This window comes from Oryctolagus cuniculus, chromosome 10, assembly GCF_964237555.1.
Source record: "Oryctolagus cuniculus chromosome 10, mOryCun1.1, whole genome shotgun sequence".
NCBI classification, from domain to species: Eukaryota; Metazoa; Chordata; class Mammalia; order Lagomorpha; family Leporidae; genus Oryctolagus; species Oryctolagus cuniculus.
The window spans coordinates 93,079,813-93,099,011 of NC_091441.1; the positions used below are offsets into that span (position 1 = coordinate 93,079,813).

A 19,199-nucleotide genomic window follows, 5' to 3' on the forward strand; every position below is an offset into this window, starting at 1 on the left:
AGGATGGCCCAAGTGCTTGGGCCCTGCACCCGCATGGGAGACCCGGAGGAAACACCTGGCTCCTGGCTTCGGATCAGCACAGCGCCAGCCGTAGCAGCCATTTTGGGGGTGAACCAACGGAAGGAAGACCTTTCTCTCTGTCTCTCTCTCTCACTGTCCAACTCTATCTGTCAAATAAAAAAAAAAGCAATTTACAATTTCCCAAGAAACACCTGGATATACTTTTTTCTTGTTAAAAAAATAAAAAAGCTTAAAGAACATTAGCTGGAAGCTTAGGATCCCTTTTGTCCACCTCAGCACAAAGGAACTGGTACATGTGGATTCTTCCACACGGCATTTAGTGACAATTACCTATAAATGTGTCTCTATAGGAAATATATGGTATTCTTTAGCAGACGTGTTTTTCACGCAAGTGGTATTCACTGTGCTTACTGTGCAGTGATTTTTTAAATTGAGCCCAACACAAGGGAGATCGTCCCGGGCCACACCCACAGGCGGGTCTTCCTTCAGAGCGCCAGGGAGAGCTTACGTCCCTGCACTTCTGTACTCCCCGTTGATGGATACCACCATTGTTTCCGCGTTTGTTTTACTGCCTCCGCGAGAGGGAACTCTCCGGGGTGGTGCAGATGTCTCCGTTTGTCAGAATTCAGGAAACTGTACACTTTGTAGGGTGCACTGCACTGTCAGTACGACTTTGACCCTAATGACGTTTGAAAGGAAACTGTCCTGAGAGCAAGACCCTGTGTGGGCCTGTAAAACGCTCGCTTTTCCACGGCAGGCCCCTTCGCTCCACCTACCCGCGGCCTCGCACACTCCGAGAGCGCCGAGGGAGCAGCCTGAGAGCTGCGGTCCCGGGGTCGGGCGGCTCCCGAGGCGGAGCGCCGGCGAGAGGTGGAGGTCCCCGCAGGGCGCACTCCGGGCTGCACCTGGGCATGCCCCTGGGCATGCCCCTCGCGCGGGGGCGTGGCCGCGCCGGCGCCCCGCCCCCCGCCCGCGTTGGGCGTGTCCCGGAGCGGCCCCGCCCCTGTCGGCAGGAGCGCGGAGCCCCGAGTGCTGCTGCGCTAGTAGCCGGCAGCGCGTCTCGGTGTAGTGGCCGACACTTAGCACCGTGGACCTGGGAACCCATTTCGCTTGGGAGTTTTGTAGTCGCTTGAGGTCAGCGGTGACATCCCAAAGGGCAGGCCCGGCAGCCGCCATGGTGGCCAAGGATTTCCCCTTCTACCTCACGGTCAAGAGAGCGAACTGCAGCCTGGAGCTGCCCCCGGCCAGCGGTCCGGCCAAGGACGCCGAGGTAGGGTCGCTCTGCGCGTCATAGCCGGCTCTCTGGGTGCCCTCCCCGGCGCTCTGCTTCTCCCTGCTCCCATTGTCAGCCTCTGTGTGCCTGTGCCTTCTCTCTCCCTCTCCCTCTTTCTCTCTGCCCTGTGCCTGCGCTTGGGAGCAGCACCTCCCCGCCCCTCCTCTCTCTCTCACGTCCTGCGGGGGGCTCAGAATGTGGTTCTTCTGTGTAGACCCGCAGAGGGACTTTCGGCTGCAGTTTCTGCAGACGTGTGTGTCAGCGAAGAGCTACTGTTAAAGCGAGTATTTCCTCTTGTCCAGATTGGGAGGGCAGAGCCAGATTCTTGGGGACCCCTCCAGACATCGCACCTGTCAGACTTGGCCTTGCAGCTGCTTTGCAACAGAAATGGGACACAAGCCCCTCTACTTGCCATCTGAGGCCAGGGGTCTGGGCTAATTAAGTAACTGGAGTGTCTCCCACATGGATCCTGAAAATGAATTAAAGTCTCAGGGCGATGGGCGCTTCTCTCTGGGAACTTTTCCCGGGACCTTCCAGCCCCGGTTCAGTCTGCTTCTCCCTCCTGTTTGTTTCTCCTCTGGCAAATCGCTCAGGTACACAACAGTTGGCTTCAGGGTCTTAGGGAATACAGTTGCTTTCACCAAACAGCAGCCTTGCTGTGCCACAGCTACAGCAGAAGCCACAGCACCTGGCTCCTCTTGGCCACTCGTGTGTGTATGTGGGAGATCTCCACTCACCCCACCTGGCAGCATAATCACCAGCGGGGAGTCTGTAGGCAGGTGTGCATCCGGCCCTGGCACCGCACTCTTAGGCTCCCACCCCCTTGCCACCCTGGGGTCTGCTGGGCTGCCTGCACTTGGCTCACTGAATTATGTGTGTTGGCAAGTTGGCATCAGAGATTCGTCTCTTCTAAGGAGAGCTGCTACAGGGTGACAGGACTTGGCCTCCAGAGGCACTCAGCTTTCTGTAACCCCCACCCACACTGCAGTCCAGTTGAGTATCTTCTCAGAGTTTTTGTGTCCAGCTACTGTGAAAGTGAGGTGACCCTGATGGCATTTGGATTCTGAAATGTTCACAGGACAGCACCTGCCTAGAACTCAGGTTGCTCAGGCTTGGAAGGGATATAATGGTTTTCCATTGGGAGCTTCATAATTGAATGAATGTAGGAACAGTGAGGTTGGTGCCTTCTGAAACCCCTTTTGGAAATAAGAAAAGCGTAGCTGACTTATTTAGTCAGTTCAAGTGGAACAAAAGAATAGTGAGAATAGCTCCAGACTCTGGTCCATCTCGTTATCACTTAGTCCTGTGCTTTTGCATAGTTTAGTGTAAGGCTTAGTAAAAGTAGTAAAATTCCTGCTGATTATTTTTCATTCCTACATGTAGGGTATGGATATGCCTATATTTCCTAAATGTGATGAGAGGAATTACCACCAAATGTCAAATGTTGATTTTCTTCATTGGTAGCTGGTCTTCATTATAAAATGACTTATTTTCCTTTTATGGGGATGTCTTGATGTGAGATAAAGGATGGGAGAAGAATGATTGTTGGAAATAGTTGATTTTTCAGGTAACATCAGTGAGGGTTTGGGTTTTGTCTTTGTTTTTTAGTATTTAAACCAGAGGAGAGATAGCTTTATATATCTTGAGGTAGTCATGTCTCTTGGCTTTGTTGATCTGATGATGGAGACAGGCAAAACTGAAAAAAAGAAACCCAAATGAATTTAAGAGCTAGTTTTCTGGTTTCATTATTAGCACAAAAGGCAGCCAGCCAACCTTTGCAGGCCTACCTTCTCCATAAGCAGTTAACTAAAATATATTTTCTACCAGTAGGTGTCCTCAGTATTTGTAAATGTCTTAAAAAAATTCACTGTCTTATGAAAAATATGATTATATAATTGTTTATAAAGTAGACATTGAATATTAACTCAGTGTCTGGCAGTAGTTTTTTGTTTTAAGATAGACCAGTTTCTTTGTAGCAATATTTGATGATTACAATGAAGTGGAAAATGGGTCCATCTAAAGGCTTTTCTAGGAAAATAGGACTCTTGGCTCTCCATAGACAGTGGCTGCGGAGCACCTGTGCCCGTTATACATGCAATGGCTGGGCCTTTCCAATGTGCTCTCAGAACAGGGTGCACAGTGTGACACTGGCTTGTGCCTTGTAGTGTTTGTTCTGTCACTGCACCAAGTGTGCTGGGAAGGTCACTTAGGAAGGGACTTGTGGAGGCCGTCATGGGTGTCCATTTATTTGTTAGTATACGCTCGAGTGAAAAACAGGCAAAAGATTCTCTTGAAAGCAAGTAAGAACATTTCTACTCAAGATTTAAGTGCTTTGTAGTTTTAAAAATTTCACTCATAATTTCCCAAAAGAACTATGTATGTTTCAAATTTTTTTATGTTCTTTAAGATCTATTTTGTACTTAAAAATTTCCCAGTATGAATTGTGGATCATGATATTGCGTGTCTGTGGCTACAATACTGCTTCTTAATCTGGTATTTCTTAGGACATGAGTGTTTGGGTTGGATTACAAATGTTTGGTTTTAATACCCATAACCAGCTCAGTCCTGCCAGCTCTAATCATTAGTCATGAAATCTAAGGAGCTTAGTCAATGGCTCTGGACTTTAACCAAGAAATTGGGTATGATCAAATTTATTTCTTCTGATCATTGATGTAGGTTTTCTCATTTTATCTCTGTTTTCATATTGGTTCCTGCCTTCCTGGGTCAGCAGTGACCGGCCATTGTAGGCATATTAGGTATTCTGAACACCTGATCAAATCACTGAGAAGAAAACTGTTAGCTCTAATGAATTACACTGAATTTAAGTTAAAAATCACTAGTTCCCCTTGGTGAGGTTTACTTTTAAAGAATAAAGGCTCAGGGGAGTGGACACATTGGCTAAAGCCACTAGAGCCTGATGAAGAGCTTTTGAGAACCTTAGGTCCATTTTATTTTGAAAATTCAAAGAGGCATTTCTGCTGTTTCAAAGAATACATCTGACAACTTGGTGGACACCTTACTCTTGGTTTTAAGATGTGCCATCTTAGATGTTGGTGAGGATTAGACCTGATTTAGTTCATGGTATTTATAGCCATTGCCTTTGTCTCTTGGTAGTTTAAAAGTTGGCAGCACATAGGCCATATGCCTGTCTTGTGAAGATTTGAATATGTCCCTGGATCTCATGTGTGCAGGTTCTGATTTTGACTTGGCCACCAGCCTTGCATGGCCCTGGCAATAACAGCAGGCACTTAGAAATGATAGAGTTCTATTCCTTTTCTGAGTCTGCCGTGGTTTGTGTCTCTCTTGAGGCCCTAATCATGTTGTAAGGTTAACAGAAAGCACGCATTATTCTCTCCACTTTATGATTAAGAACACTGAAGGGAGGTGACTTGCTGAAAGCCACAAAGAAAATCAGCAGCTTGAGCCAAGATCCAATGCCAGATTTCCTGATGGATTTAGTCCAGCGTTTAATGCCAGCATCCCTTATAAGATCTAAGGGTGTTTACCTCTGTAGAAAGAAAGGGTGGAGAATACAAAACTTAATAGACATGCAAAATGCTTTAAAATAGATCCTTTAAATATATGATCTTGAGCACTTTATGTAACTAATAAGGTACCTTTTAAGCCTCAGCTCTGAAAGGCATGGTGAACCCTGTGCTCCTCTGTGATTTTTGCATCCAGCAGTCCACCTGTGTGTGTGTGTGTTTTTTTTTTTTTTAAGATTTATGTATTGAAACTCAGAGTTCCAGAGAGAGAGAGAGAGGAGAGACAGAGAGAGAGAGAGAGAGAGATCTTACAGCCACTGGTTTACTCCCCAAATGGCTGAAACAGCCAGAGCTGGGTCAGTCCAAAGCCAGGAGCCAGGAACTTCTTCCAGGTCTCCACATGGAAGCAGAGGTCCAAACACTTGGACCATCTCTTGCTGCTTTCCCAGGTGCATTAGCAGGAAGCTGGATGGGAAGCGGAGCAGCTGGGACTCGAACCATTGCCCATATGGGGCGCCTTGGCACTGCAGGCAGCAGCTTTATTCACTACACAACAGTGGCGGTCCCCAACATGTACATTTGAAAACTACACACTTGGAGCTGTAGTTCCTGAATGCTAGTTGAAGAGCTCAACTGGTTTCCAGTAATTTATACATTTCTGGAAATGTGTATCATATAGTATTGACCTGACAGTGTAAAACGACCAACTGCACATAAGTAGTCATAAGGAGTTACTGCAGTTAGATTTCTCTGATTTCTTGAGATGACTTAAGTAGACTCCATGAATCATGTGACCTCAGACGTCTTGCTGGATGGGGAGCCACTTGTGGATGGGATTTAGTTATGGTAACTGGGACCTCATTGTGAGGCTTGTTCGGCTGAAAAGTATCTTGGGGGTCTTGGTTGGGCCTCCAGGATACACATGATCAAGGAACAGGTTTATTAGAAAACCATACATTCACTTCACTTCACACGTGTACATTTAAGACTGTTCAAGGCATCAACGCTGGAATAAGATTTCCTGGGTCCCAGCCATTTCTACCACCCACAAATACTGTGGCTTTCGACAAGCTCCTGTGCCTCTGTAAACCTCAGGTTCCCACCGCTTTGTAAAATGGAGATGATGATGGCTCTGCCTCCTCAGATCACAGTGAGATGATTCATGTGCACTGCTTAACATAGTGGCTGACGCGTAGTACTCATTAAACATGAACATCATCAAGACTTCTACACCTCAAAAAAGATCCCTAAGATGGTTTTTAAGAAACACCACGGTCACCTTCTTGGTCTCTGGATGTGGCTTTACGGTCCACAGTGCAGTGGGGCTTTAAGTCTTGTTGTCACAACAATCTAGTGAGGGTAGTATGATTGCCCTCCTTCGAGAAGAAAAAAATTGAGGCTCAGTGCAGGCCCCAGGTTGGCTGAGCTACTAGATGGAGGAGTTGAGTGTCACAGCCCAGTCCGACCCCAAAGTCTGTGCTTTCCCAACCACATCACAGAGCCTCTGAATGACTAGATTGTGGCTCTTCTCACCACATAATATGTGAAGGATGAACCGGCCTACCTGAGCAAATTGCCTGATGGTCGAAGGCCCATTTTCCCCCTGTGCTTGGGTGGGAGATCTTGCCATTAGTCAGTGCTTGCAGCAGCCCACCTCACAGAATAGCAGCATCCACTCGAGTGGGGGTTGCAAGCCCCACCTTGGAAGAGTTTTGGTAATTTCCGTTGTGTGTTTCTCAAAACCAAGATGCTGATCTTTGGCAAAATTCTGCATGCTCAGCTCTGTGGAGGTGACACTGTTAGTTCTTCTATTAGTCATTTTGCTTGTCTACGTGAACTACCAGCCGTCCACATAAACCAGCCCCAGCTACCATCTGGATATTTGCAAATTGTGTCATTTTTTTTCACGACACTCTGAGATTGCCTCTAAAATGCTGGACCTGTGCCGCTGTTTTCATAGCTACTGAATGAAAATAAATCACTGATCATATCTGAATGTTGCAGAGGCCTGGGTAAATGTAATCGTCGTTGATGGGGTGTGTGTGTCTGTCTGTCTTTCTGGAAGGGCTGCTCTGTGTGTGTGATGTATGTGTGCATTTGCCTTCCATAATTTGTCAGCGGCAGTAACGGGCGGAGGTCACACATGAAATGAGGAAATTGCCGCGATTGCTTTGCCATTTATTCTTGCGGTGTTGGCTCATGGATTGTCAGGAGTGAAGGCCAAGGCCTTTCATTTTTTTTTAATAAATTGACACCAGTTACTAGCTAAGAGCAGATTGTGTTGTGAGTGAATCATGAAGGGCTTAAGAGCCTTCGACTGTCTGGGCAAGGAGTGGTTCTTAGCAAGTCTAGAACCACTGGTGTTGGAGGCCTTGCGTCCATTTCCAAGAAGGCAGCCCCAGGTATTAGTAAACTTCAGGTACCTGGAGCCGAACCAGAAACCTTAACAGTGAAATCCTTATACCTTTTTCTTTCTTTCTTTCTGGCTACTTAAGATGAGGAGGAAGAGAGTTATGAAACAGGCTTTTTATCTATTTATTTTTTCCTCTTGGGGATTTATGAAACAAATAAACAAAAGCAGCCTTCAGGAAATGACCCAGGGTCATGGCACAAGAGAACCTCAGAGTGGGAAAGGCCGTAGAAGACATGGAGCCCGGTTCTTGCTGTTGGAGCTCCTCATTCTGTCTGAATATCTCCGGGGACAGAGCCCCTGACCTTCTCAGGCTGTGCACTCTGATTTTGTTCAGTATGGCTCATGAGCAAATCCTTTGCATTGTTACACTGCTTTCTGGAGCTGTGTGTCATCCCCCAATACCTTCTCATGTGTCTTCCCCTGCCGTATTTGAGAACTGCTCTCTCCCCCACCCCACATATGCATGCGCTCCCTGCCTCTTCTTCCAGTGGCTTTCTCCTGGCTAGACTTTCCTCCTTCCTCCATCTTTCCACATGCGACGTGTCCTCTGTCTTTCCCATCTTCATCAACTTCTTCTCAACACCCCAGTGGCCTGGAAATCTTGATTATTGATCAACCCAGACACTCTGTGGTGCTTTATCAACAAACAAGATTTCTTTATGTTCCATATGCTGTCTTTGACCAGAGAAGTAGACTAATAAATGGAAAAGATTTTTGAAATTAAGATGATGACTAAAGATTAAAATCTTTATAAGTATTATATAAATATTTAATAGCATATGTAAAAGAATATAGAAGCTTTCAATCAACAGATGGGCAACTGTACTAATAAGCAGTTCACACATCAGGAACTGTGAAAGTAAAGATTATTTAAGCCGGCGCCGTGGCTCAATAGGCTAATCCTCCACCTAGCGGCGCCGGCACACCGGGTTCTAGTCCCGGTTGGGGCGCCGGATTCTGTCCCGGTTGCCCCTCTTCCAGGCCAGCTCTCTGCTATGGCCAGGGAGTGCAGTGGAGGATGGCCCAGGTGCTTGGGCCCTGCACCCCATGGGAGACCAGGAAAAGCACCTGGATCCTGGCTCCTGCCAGGATCAGCGCGGTGAGCCGGCTGCAGCGGCGGCCATTGGAGGGTGAACCAACGGCAAAGGAAGACCTTTCTCTCTCTGTCTCTCTCTCACTGTCCACTCTGCCTGTCAAAAAAAAAAAAAAAAAAAAAAAAAAAAAAAGATTATTTAAAATGTTCACTTTTTTTTTTTTTTTTTTTGATAGGCAGAGTTAGTGAGAGAGAGAGAGAGAGAGAGAAAGAAAGGTCTTCCTTCCATTAGTTCACCCCCCAAATGGCCACTATGGCCGGCGCTGCGCCGATCCGAAGCCAGGAACCAGATGCTTCTTCCTGGTCTCCCACACAGGTGCAGGCGCCCAAGCACTTGGGCCATCCTCCACTGCACTCACGGGCCACAGCAGAGAGCTGGACTGGAAGAGGAGCAACCAGGACTAGTACCCGGTGCCCCAACCGGGACTGGAACCCGGGGTGCCAGCACCGCAGGTGGAGGATTAGCCAAGTGAGCCACAGTGCCGGCCTAAAATGTTCACTTTAATAGGAATTATAGAAATGAAAAAGGCTAACAATGATACGATACTGTTTAATACCTAGCTGATGTTCTAACTATTTGATAGACATGATAAAACTCGATGCTGCAGATGTCACAAAATAGTGTATCTTGAGCATGTTGAAAGACAAAAAAGTTTCATACCTTGGGACTCGGTGTTCTAGCTTTTGAGGGGAAAAGATGTGTGTCCAAAGTTGTTCATAGGGACATCATTTGTAGTAATGTTCATGCTTTATAGCTGTGCATTTTATAGGTATCCAAAAATTTGCATATTCTTTGACTCACCTGAGTTGAGTATAATAATCCTCATTTTTAAAGAGGAGGATACCAAGGGTCAGAGAGGCCAGTGATTTGTCCAGTGTCACACAGCTAAGAATGGCATAGCTGGGCTTGAAGTCTGGTTGTGTGATTCTAGTCTAGCATCCTTTCCTGCTTATTTGTAATATCCAGAAAAGCCAACAACCTCTCTGTGCCTTAATTGGAGCAGAGGGGACTAGCTCCATGGCCTGTGGCACAGGGGCCAATGGCATCGTCTGCAGCCATTACCCACTAGCAGACAGAATTACGCTCGTGTGCCTAGGAAACATTAAAAGGAACAACATTGAACATAATTTTGTTTTCATGTAACCAGTTTAAAACTGTATCTATGCAAATGCGATGCAATGAAGTGGGAGAAGGGAGATGGCATTCAGAGCAGGCCCTCCTTCCTCCTGCACGCTACATTCATCTACATTCATCGCCTGCCACCCTGCATCCACATAGCAGTCGGGTATTTCACATGAGTTATCTCCTTTGGATCTTGCACCAAGGGAAGGAGCTGGGCAAGACAGGGACTGTTCTTTTTGTTTGTCTACTGAGGAAACAGAGATTGAGAGAGATTACAAGACAGGGCCAATCTGGAGCTCTTGGCATGTCAGGATGTTCCCTTAAGCCAGCTGTAAGCAGCACTGTTTGGGGGTGTTCAAAGTGAGCCCTGCTAAAGTTAGCCAGCAACGGGCATTTGGCACAACGATTAAGGTTAACCTGCATCCCGTTTCAGAATGTTTGGGTTCAAGTCCTAGCTCTTCCTATTCCAGCTTTCTGCTAGTGCACACTCTGGGAGGTCCCTGCAACCCACTGTGAGACGGGATTAAGTTTGGGCTCTGGCTTCAGTCTGACCCAAATCTGGCTGTTGTGGGTGTTTGGGAAGTGAACAAACAAATCTTTCTCTCTCTCTCTCTCTCTCTCTCTATATATATATATAATATATATATAATACACATATATACATATGTATATATAATATACTATATATAATCTGTCTCTCTGCCTTTCAAATAATATTAATTAATTCATTAATTAATTTTAGTCAGAACACCACACTCAGTGACCTTGTCTTCAGGCCAGCGAGCTGGAGAGCCTTTTCCGTGGCCTGCCCTCTGGAAGATCTAAGCTCCAGGCCTTCTTCTGTATTTGATAGGAGATCACTGTTGGGGGAAGCAGAAAGCCTGCAAAGAGTGGATAGACATGGAGCTCCATACAGGTAGGGACACATCTTAAAGTTGTGTCCTTAGGAACTCTGCAGACGTAATGTGTGCACCGAGGGTGACAAAGAGTAAGTAGAAATACGGCCTTTCCTGAGGGGACTCATCCACAGTCACCCTGACCTAATTAAATAAAACCGAGGACTCGTGGCAGGGTCTCGAAAAAAATATAAACATGAATGGTTAGCACTTGCCATTGTTTGGAAGTCTAGACTCTTTCTGGAGGAAGAAGCCATAGAAGACAGAAGGATGCAAGCTAATGGGTGAAGAGCGAGCGAGCCAGGCTGATGAAGGATGAGCTTCAGGCCTGGACACAAGGCCCGGGCCATGTGCTCTCTCCGTGTGCTACTTATGTTGACATGCTAGCATTTCCTAATCCCCGAGTGAGGCAGGCTTGTCAAGAATGACCCCGGGCAGATACAGAGGTGATAACTAGAAGTCCTGGTGAGGACTGTTCTGAATTTTTGCCTTCACACAGGCTGGGGAGGGGTGTGGGTGGCTGGTCAATATCCTGTTGGGTTTCCTCGGTCTTGGTTCATTTTTACACATCGCATTAGCCTTCCTGCTTGCTGGCTGGTGATCGTCTTGTGTGCTTCTGGGTGTGGTCTCGCAGAGGGGTCGGAAACCACTGACTGTGAAGAAGGAAATCAACTTTTAGAAGAGGGAAAAACTGATAGTGGCTTCAGCGAAAGCCACAGGTGCATGGTGAAGCAGCAGCTCTTTCCACTTCAGCTGTTGAGTGGTGGCTTGTCAGCATCTGAAGGGACACCTTGTTTTCTCTTGTCTCTGAATGCTCTGTGCCCAGGCTCTAGGGTCCTAGGAGAGTGAACTTGGTTTTGACATCGCCATCGAGGAATGCGAGCATGCCTTGGAAGTCTCTTAAATGCAGCATCTAGGGGCAGGCGTTTGACAAATTGGCTCAGACACCTGCTGGGTTAGGACACTGCTTGCATCTCAAATCACAGTGCCTGGATTGCAGTTCAGCCTCCATGTCCAGTTCCAGCTTCCTGCTATTGCATTGTGTGGAGGCAGCAGGTGAGGCCCAAGTACTTGGGTCCCTCAGGAGACCTGGTTTGAGTTCTGGATTCCTGGCTTCAACCTGACCCAGCCCAGCTCTGGCTGTTGCAGGCATCTAGGAAGTGAACCAATGGATGGCAGATCTCTCTGTGTCTGGGTTTCAAATAAAGAAAAACAAATGAACAAAAAATTGTAAGGCAGCGTCTATCTCTGGTTCTTAGAAGAGCTTCCTACCTAGCTGGGGACAGGACACACAAAAGCTCAGCTTCTTAGGACCTCAGTCTGTTTCTGGCTGGAGAGGACAAGATTAGATCATCACTCTGAGAGAATGGTTTCAGACCACTTGTGGCAACACAGACGATACAAAAACAAGTCACAAAGTGATTTTTAATCACTTTCCTTTTTAAAAAAGATTTATTTATTTATTTGAAAGGCCAAATGACAGAGAGAGAGGGAGAGACAGAGAGAGGGCTGGAGAGAAGTCTTCCATCTGCAGGTTCATTCCCCAAATGGCAGCTGTGGCTGGAGCTGGGCCCATCCAGAAGCCAGGAGCCAGGAACCAGGAGCTTCTTTCAGGTCCTCCACATGGATACAGGGACCCAAGCTCTTGGGCCATCCTCTGCTGCTTTCCCAGGTGCATTAGCATTCAAGTCTTAGCTGCTCCACTTCCAAACCAGCTCCCATATGGGATGCTGGTGCTGCAGAGGGTGGCTTAACCTTCTACATTGCAGTGCCAGCCCCCACTTTTTCTTTTCAGTTCACCACATATCCTTCTGATTCTGTTGAGCCTCATTTTGGAACTGTATCCCTTGATGATTTCTCTTTTTTTCTAAGTGCAGACCTCAGGCTTAGAAGCTTCACGTATGCAATGATATCCAACAAGAAATTTAAAAGTTTCATTTTTAAAAACTGGTTTCTGTTTCTGGCTGGTGATACAGATTTTCCATTTAAAGGGGCAATGCAGTTTATTTTTATGTCTACCTAGGTAAAACTGAGTAATTTGAGGAAACATGTAAGTACATAGTAGTTCACATGATATGGACATATGGCAAGACAGTTGTCCAGGTAGAACCCAGAGTTTGGAAACAGTGCAGCAGGCATGGCTCCTGTCCTATAAGGTTAAAATTCTTTTAGGAGTTACTCGTAAGTTCCTATGTTTGGGCTTAGGCACCTGCAGACTAAAGCTTTTAAACACTGAACAGAGGAGCCAGATTTCAGAAAGACTGTTAAATAGGTAAAAATTTCTTTTGATTTGTCATAGAAAACAGTTTTGGACTACATGTCAGCCAACTAAAAATATAATGTTAGATTTCTGCCCTACGAACAGAAATTTTTTTTTTTTAACTTCAAAGATGGGCAGGTGATTAGCATAGTAGTTAAGACACAGATTGGAAACCCCATGTCCCACCCTTGGGTTGGTTGCCTGACTGTGGCTGCTGACTCTAGCTCCCTGCTAACGTGCCACTTGGGAGGCAGTGGTGATGGCTAAAGTGATTGGATCCCCGCATGGTAGATGTGGGTTGAGTTCCTGGCTCCCAGCTTCAGTCATGGTCTAGCTGTTGTGAGTATTTGAGCAATTAATCAAGCAATGGGAGCTCTAAATAAAATAATAAAAATTAAAATGAAAGAAAATAGCTTCAAAGAACGTCCCAAGTGCCAGCTAAAATGATTTAACCCATTTTCTTTCTTTTCCTCATTTCTGCTAGGGGGAAGGATTGGGCAAATTTACATTTTAATTGGAGGCAGTCATGGAGTATAGGAGCTTGGATTTGGAGGTCAGACTGAGCTGAGAGACTTTGGGCCAGAAACTCATCCTCTAAGCCTCTGTGTCTTCATCTACACAATGTGGCTTTCCAAGGGAATTGTAACAATGAAGTGGACATACGAAGGGCTGTCCCAGAACAGGTGGTCAACAGTTTGTCACCAGTAGCAGCATGTAATTCGAGTGAGTCCCAGTTGAATAGAACCTTCATTTTTTTTAAGGTTTTTTTTTTTTTTTAAAGATCTATTTATTTTATTTGAAAGGCAGAGTTACAGAGAGAGAGAGAAGCAGAGACAGAGAAATCTTGCGTCTTCTGGTTCACTCCCAAAATGGCCGCAACAGCCGGGGCTGGGCATCCATATGGGATGCTGGCACTGCAGGTGGCAGCTTTCCCCACTATGCCACAGTGCCAGCCCCTAGAATCTTGCTTTTAAGGGGCCTTCCCAGAGCTCACTCCAAGTTGGCCTTGGGCATTTTATGTTTTTCTCCTAAATCAAAGATGGTCTAAGCACACTGGCAAGCTTCGCATTCATTCCTGCCAGAGAGAATTTAAAAAATCTGGTGCGGTTTCCTGGTTGTTGCCAGGATGACTTTCAAATGGGGGAAGGGCTGCGAGTAGAGAGCTGCCCTGGCTGTACCAGGAGGAGTATGTCCTCCCTGGGGTCAGCTCTCACCTGCCACTCATCACTGGCAATCTTAGCCAAGCACTGACCACAGACAGAACCAAGGCAAGCAGGTGAGGATGGATTAGGATGCTTTGAGTTCTCAACACCCCATTCTGTTAGCAGGGTGCGTTCCTTGGTTGTAGATAGGTCTTTTATTTGAAATGTGGGGAAGCTCCACAGTATAATAAGAGTGGAGCTGGTGAAAAGTCAGATAACTGAAAAATGACCCCTGCTGCTCTTAAAGGGTCAGTAAATGTTTATTGAGCCCTAACACACTCCCCGCCTAGGTTTAAACAAGGAAAAGGTATGCTTTCTGCCCTCAAGGAACTTCTACTTGACTTTGATCCTGTTGTTAGCAAAGCTAACAATGCAGGAGAAAGGGGGTGGGAAGCAGGTGCTGTCACTGGGGTGGTGGCCATCCAGTGAGCCCACCAGGGGCTGGAAGCTTCCCACCCCTCCCTAGCTGTGGCCCAAGGTAAGGGCAGTGGCTGCTGGAGGCACACTAGCAGGTGCCTGAGAGAGGTTCTTTACCATACTGGTGAGAGGAGCTGCTTAATCCAGATAGGCCTTGCTAGTTTAATTCATGGCTTCAACTTTTCAACTTCCTGCTTCAGTCTCCACCTCCCTTCCACCTCTGTACTCTGTTTCTTTCAGGACTCCACCAGGTTTAGGAAGTTAACAGTGCTATGCTTGAGAACCCCGTAGGCTTGGGCTCTGTTCTGGCATGCGATCTCAGGCAAGATTGTTAAACCCTCTGAGCCCAAGTTGCCTGCTTTCTGAGATGGGAGCATTAATAGCACTCACTTGAGTGAACTTGAAGACATGATACACGGGAAGCACTTGGGCACAGCCATGCCTAGCGTCAGCCTGCCGACTGCTCTTATGTTGTTATTAAGTTTTGTGTCCCAGGAAGCCAGTGTGGGGGTGGCAGGGAGGGCTTTTAAGTCAGGTGGGTTTGAACTCACATTTCAGCTCTGCCAGTCAATTACTGTTAGGACTTGGAGCAAGTCGTTTCACTTCTCAGAACACCTGCTTCCTCTTCTATAGAATGGAGCATAAAATGGGGGACGCTCTATGGAGCAGATGAAAATATGTGTGCCAGCATCAGGCCTGGGTGACTCTGGCTGACTCCACAGCTCTTGCTGCCTCCTTCTCCCCTCCCCCAGGGGTCCTGTGGTTCACATCTCACGTCACAGTGGGAACACTCACACCTGGGTCAGTGTCGGGAGAGCTTCTGGATTTCTACAAAATTGCTTGAATCAGTGAGGAGGCAGCACTGAGTTTAGTTACCAGCCACTCACCATGGTGTGGCCGGGTCAGGTGGCTCCTGTTCCCCTCTGCACAGCCTTGCTCTGTGAGCTTGGGCATACCTACCCCACCCCAACCCTCAATTGTAACTCCTAAAGGTGATAGAGGAAGGCGTTCATGGTTGGTCAATGAACCTTCGCTCCTTCTGCCTCCTTTCGCAGGGAAATTATTCTGCAGGTTAAACCCCCAGCAGTCTTCTAAAGGAACCCTCCCCTCTGTCATTGGTCCACAGTGGAAATCACGGAAGAGCTTCACCACCCCTCACTCTACCTGAGGAATAAACACTGTGTTTCTTTTACATCAAAGCTCCCCTTGTCTTCTGGAAACTTTTTGGTATATGTGTGTGTGTGTGTATGTGTGTGTGCATACATTTTTATATGTATATATAAGCATATATATAAAATATTTGAAAGAATGTTAGAAGAGGAAAGACAGGTCCTCCATCCACTGGTTTACTCCTCAAATGGCCACAAGAGCCAGAGGTGGGCCAGACCAATGCCAGGAGCCAGGAACTCGATCCAGGTTTCCCATGTGGGTGGCAGGGACTCAAGTACTTGAGCCATCATCTGCTACTTCCCAGACATATTAACAGGGAGCTGGGTCAGATGCAGAGTAGCCTGGACTCAAGCCTGCACTCTGATATAGGATGTAGGCATCCGGCAGCTTAACCCATTGCCCCACAGCACCCACCCTCTGGAAACTTTTGTTGGCACTTCTTACCAGTTACCTCTCCCATGGCTAAGCTAACAGTTTTTACACACCCAGCCGTCAAATCACAGGTTTATATTTTGCTTTTTTAAGTCACCTGCTAGTGTGTCTCCATTCCCCATGATTGCCTTGTAATTGAAAGGGGCTGAGAGTGGAGAGCAGAGCTGTATCTCTGGGGCTCCTTGCCTTCTTCTGTCATATTCACAGCCTTCCGAATTTTAATAGACTGTAGCTAATGATACATGTGGGAGCATATTAATTGCTGGGAGTTAGAAATAACACATAATCACTATGTTTCAAGATTGCAAATGTATAGCACTGACAGCCAGTGTTTGCCATGAGCCTTTGGAAAAATCCACGGTTAGTGGGCAGTTTTTTCAGTTCCTGCCATTAAAATTCACTACAGAATGACAATTGTTTCAACAAATAAAGTTGGCCTTGTGTTCTGCATGCATGAGCACATGCACACACACACACATACACACACCCTCCCAGGGAATAACATTTTGAAGTTCTATGCTCATTTCAGATATGTGGGGGCAACAGAAAGGCCATATTGACTGCATGATGGAGTTCCTACATCACGGTTTCCTGAACAGCATGCCTTGTACCTTATTTTTCTGCAATACCATTGCTCAGTGGGTGGTAATGTGTTAGCTGAAAGCCAGTAGTTTAAAATTTTTTAAAAATGTGTTCCCATCCCAACCAGTGCCATCTTCAGGTTTTGGTGAATTCTGTTCTCGGTTGGAAGCAGAATGTTCTGAGACACTCAAGTGCTTTGCTCCCTGTGTCTAAGTGTTGGCGTGTGCTGCTCACATTGGGAGGGGTAGTCTGTGCTTGCAGAGACAGCTAGGGAGTGACAGGAAGGTATCTTATGTTTCTCTCTGAAGTTCACATCTTTGCAAAGCTTGTCTGTCTGATAATCATTGTTCGTGTCACAAATAGAAACTGGGCAGCAGAAGGGGCTCTGTCAAGTGCTGCTGCAGACCTGGTGATCTTGGTCAGATGCCCCTGAAGCCTTCACCCAGCAACCCAATGCGGGACCCTCAGGCCTGGCCCCATCAGATGGCTGACCCGGCCATTGGCCTTAGTCACCTGAGATGTGCTTGGTAGAGGCGATTCAGCTGGAACAGTCTGTCCTTTCTCTGAGACATTGAGATTAAGATCAGTGTGTCCCTTTTCATCTCTGCACTGTTTTTTCCTTTTCTGGAAAGCAAAGATAATGCTGAGTTTCAGAAGGTGACAGGTGCGTAAGAGAGAGAGAGAGGACATGGCTGTGGCTCTGTGTCATCCTTTCTGGAAACCAGAGGTAATAACATTATCTTAGTGAAAATTTCAACCTCGCACATCTGACAGGTTCAATGCATGGAGTTCCTGTGATTGTCTTAGTCCCAGACAATATTGGGGAACTGGCAAGACTGGAGATCAGCTCTTTCAGGCCATAACGCAGCAGTGTTGTAGGGAAGAGAGTCACCTGCAGGCTCAAGACCCTTCTTTGGGCTCCCTCCCCACATGCGGGTCCTCGTCTTGGGATTTCACCTCTTCTTCGGTACAGCGTTGGATCTGGCCAAGCCACAGCCTGTTCTGCCCTGTGCAGCCAGAGAGCTTGACTAAGCAGATGATAAAGCTGCAGGAAGAAAGAGGAGACAGGAATGTGGAATCAAAACACATGGTCTCATAGCGGCCTCCACAGCCAGAGCCTGGGGGAGGTATGTGACTGTGGCAGGTGACGTGGAGCTCCAGCTTTGCCGCAGGAGAATGGAGGATGGCAGGAGAGCAGGCTGGGGGAGACACCACTCCTCTCTCTGGATGTTAGAAATGAGAGCAGTGACTTCACACTGGCTGTGGGCTTCGTGTGGAGCAGGCCTGTGCCAAGCACACAGTGTACATCATCTCATGTGATCCTCCCACAACCCTGTGAGGCAGTGGGAGCATCAGCTCCAATTCGCAGAAGAGGGAAAAAATCCCTGGAAGTTACATTGTGGGCCCAAGGTCATAGGGTGTTGCACTCCTGCCTGAAGAATTGGCTCATATTTTACCCTTAGATCCTTTGCAAAGAATCAATACATTCTTTGGGCCTGAGTTGTAAGAACTGTCAAACCGCTGCAGAGGCTTTTTGCTCATTCCTAAGCTCAGAGGGAGACCAGAAAATGTCCTCAAAGTACTCTTGAGGTTTTTCCATTCCTTCTTCCAGAGCCCAGGAGCAGGAATGAAATCCCAGAGGCATCCTTCTCCTCTTTCCCCTCTGACTCAGCCCAAGGAAGAGCCAGGGAATCCCTTGGACAGAGATCAACAAATGAAGAACTTTTATCCCACCTAAGAGTTCCCAACAAGTCAGGAAATGACTGTGAAGGCCCAGAGCCATAGACTCCTTCTGGGCCCTGTGGATGGAACCAGGCCCTGTTGCTACCTCGTGGTTGCCACCTTCCAACCAGGCTGTGACCCCATTTCCCAGCACTGGGGAAGGCTGTGGCATGGTGGGCACATCACTCCTGTGGCGTTCGGACCACGAATGCATAACCTGAGTCCAAGGGTAAGAAAACCTGTTCTGCTGGGCCTCAGGTTGGCCTTCCCGTAAGGACCCCAGGGAGATGCCTGCTGGCAGCCCTCCTGCTTGTTCAGGAGGTCAGACTCTTGAAGTACATCAGCTCTGAGCACCTGGTCCGTTCTGCCTCGACAGAGTCAGAGCTTTGCATGCAGTTCAGAGGCCAGATGTGGAGCCAGGGACCACAGACAGACAGAGCGAAATATTTGACTTCCTCTTTTCTCTGAAGGTCTATAGCACCATGTCTGGGCATGACCAAGAGAAGTTTCAGGCAGTGGGGGCTGGCATTTGCTAAAAGAACTCATCCAGGGTGTGGGTGTGTGTTTCTGCTTCAGTCCAAGGTTAAGTAATAGTAACATCCTGTGTAAAAGAACCCGAATGTGGCTTTCTGCTAAACTCCAGTATTTTAGGGCTATTTATTAGAAGTGTTTAATCTTGGGCCAATTTAACCAGTAGCAGACTAATAAAATAACAAATTTGGGCTTGCTGCCAGAACAAATGTTGACTTACCCTTATGATGTTGACTAAAACGAATAAATTTGAAAGTAATTGAGGAGTGAAACCATAGCCAAAAATACATAGTCTGAAACAGTGGTTCTGTTTTATTTTACTGGCACTGTTAAGAGATTATGTTCATAACCTAGGCCATTGCCAGCTTCAGAGTCCCATATTTTACTGAATTATTTTCCAAGGTTCCTTCCCGCCCCCACCTCCCCACCAGCTCACAAACCCTTCACTCAGTAAAAATGTGTTTCCCCATAGCAGGCAAGTAGGACAGGTTCCTTGTCCAACATGGGAGTGAAAATCCAGTGATAATGGGCAGGATAAATGTAGTTAAGTTGCTGACTTCTTCCTTCAGACCCAGAACT

The 19,199-nt window shown here is 46.9% G+C and overlaps 1 protein-coding gene across 5 annotated transcripts in view; it reads left to right on the forward strand.

The window, feature by feature from the left end:
- Positions 1-19,199, forward strand: part of ARHGEF3 (Rho guanine nucleotide exchange factor 3) — a 339,744-nt gene that overhangs the window by 263,545 nt on the left and 57,000 nt on the right. Inside the window, exon 1 of one of the 5 annotated variants that reach the window (XM_002713258.5) lies at positions 1,010-1,291. The exons of the other annotated variants lie outside the window; for them this stretch is intronic. Coding sequence (XP_002713304.1) covers positions 1,196-1,291 — 96 coding nt within the window. The 5' untranslated portion in view covers positions 1,010-1,195. Of the gene's footprint in view, positions 1-1,009; positions 1,292-19,199 lie in introns of those variants that run through there. 5 annotated transcript variants of the gene reach the window in all.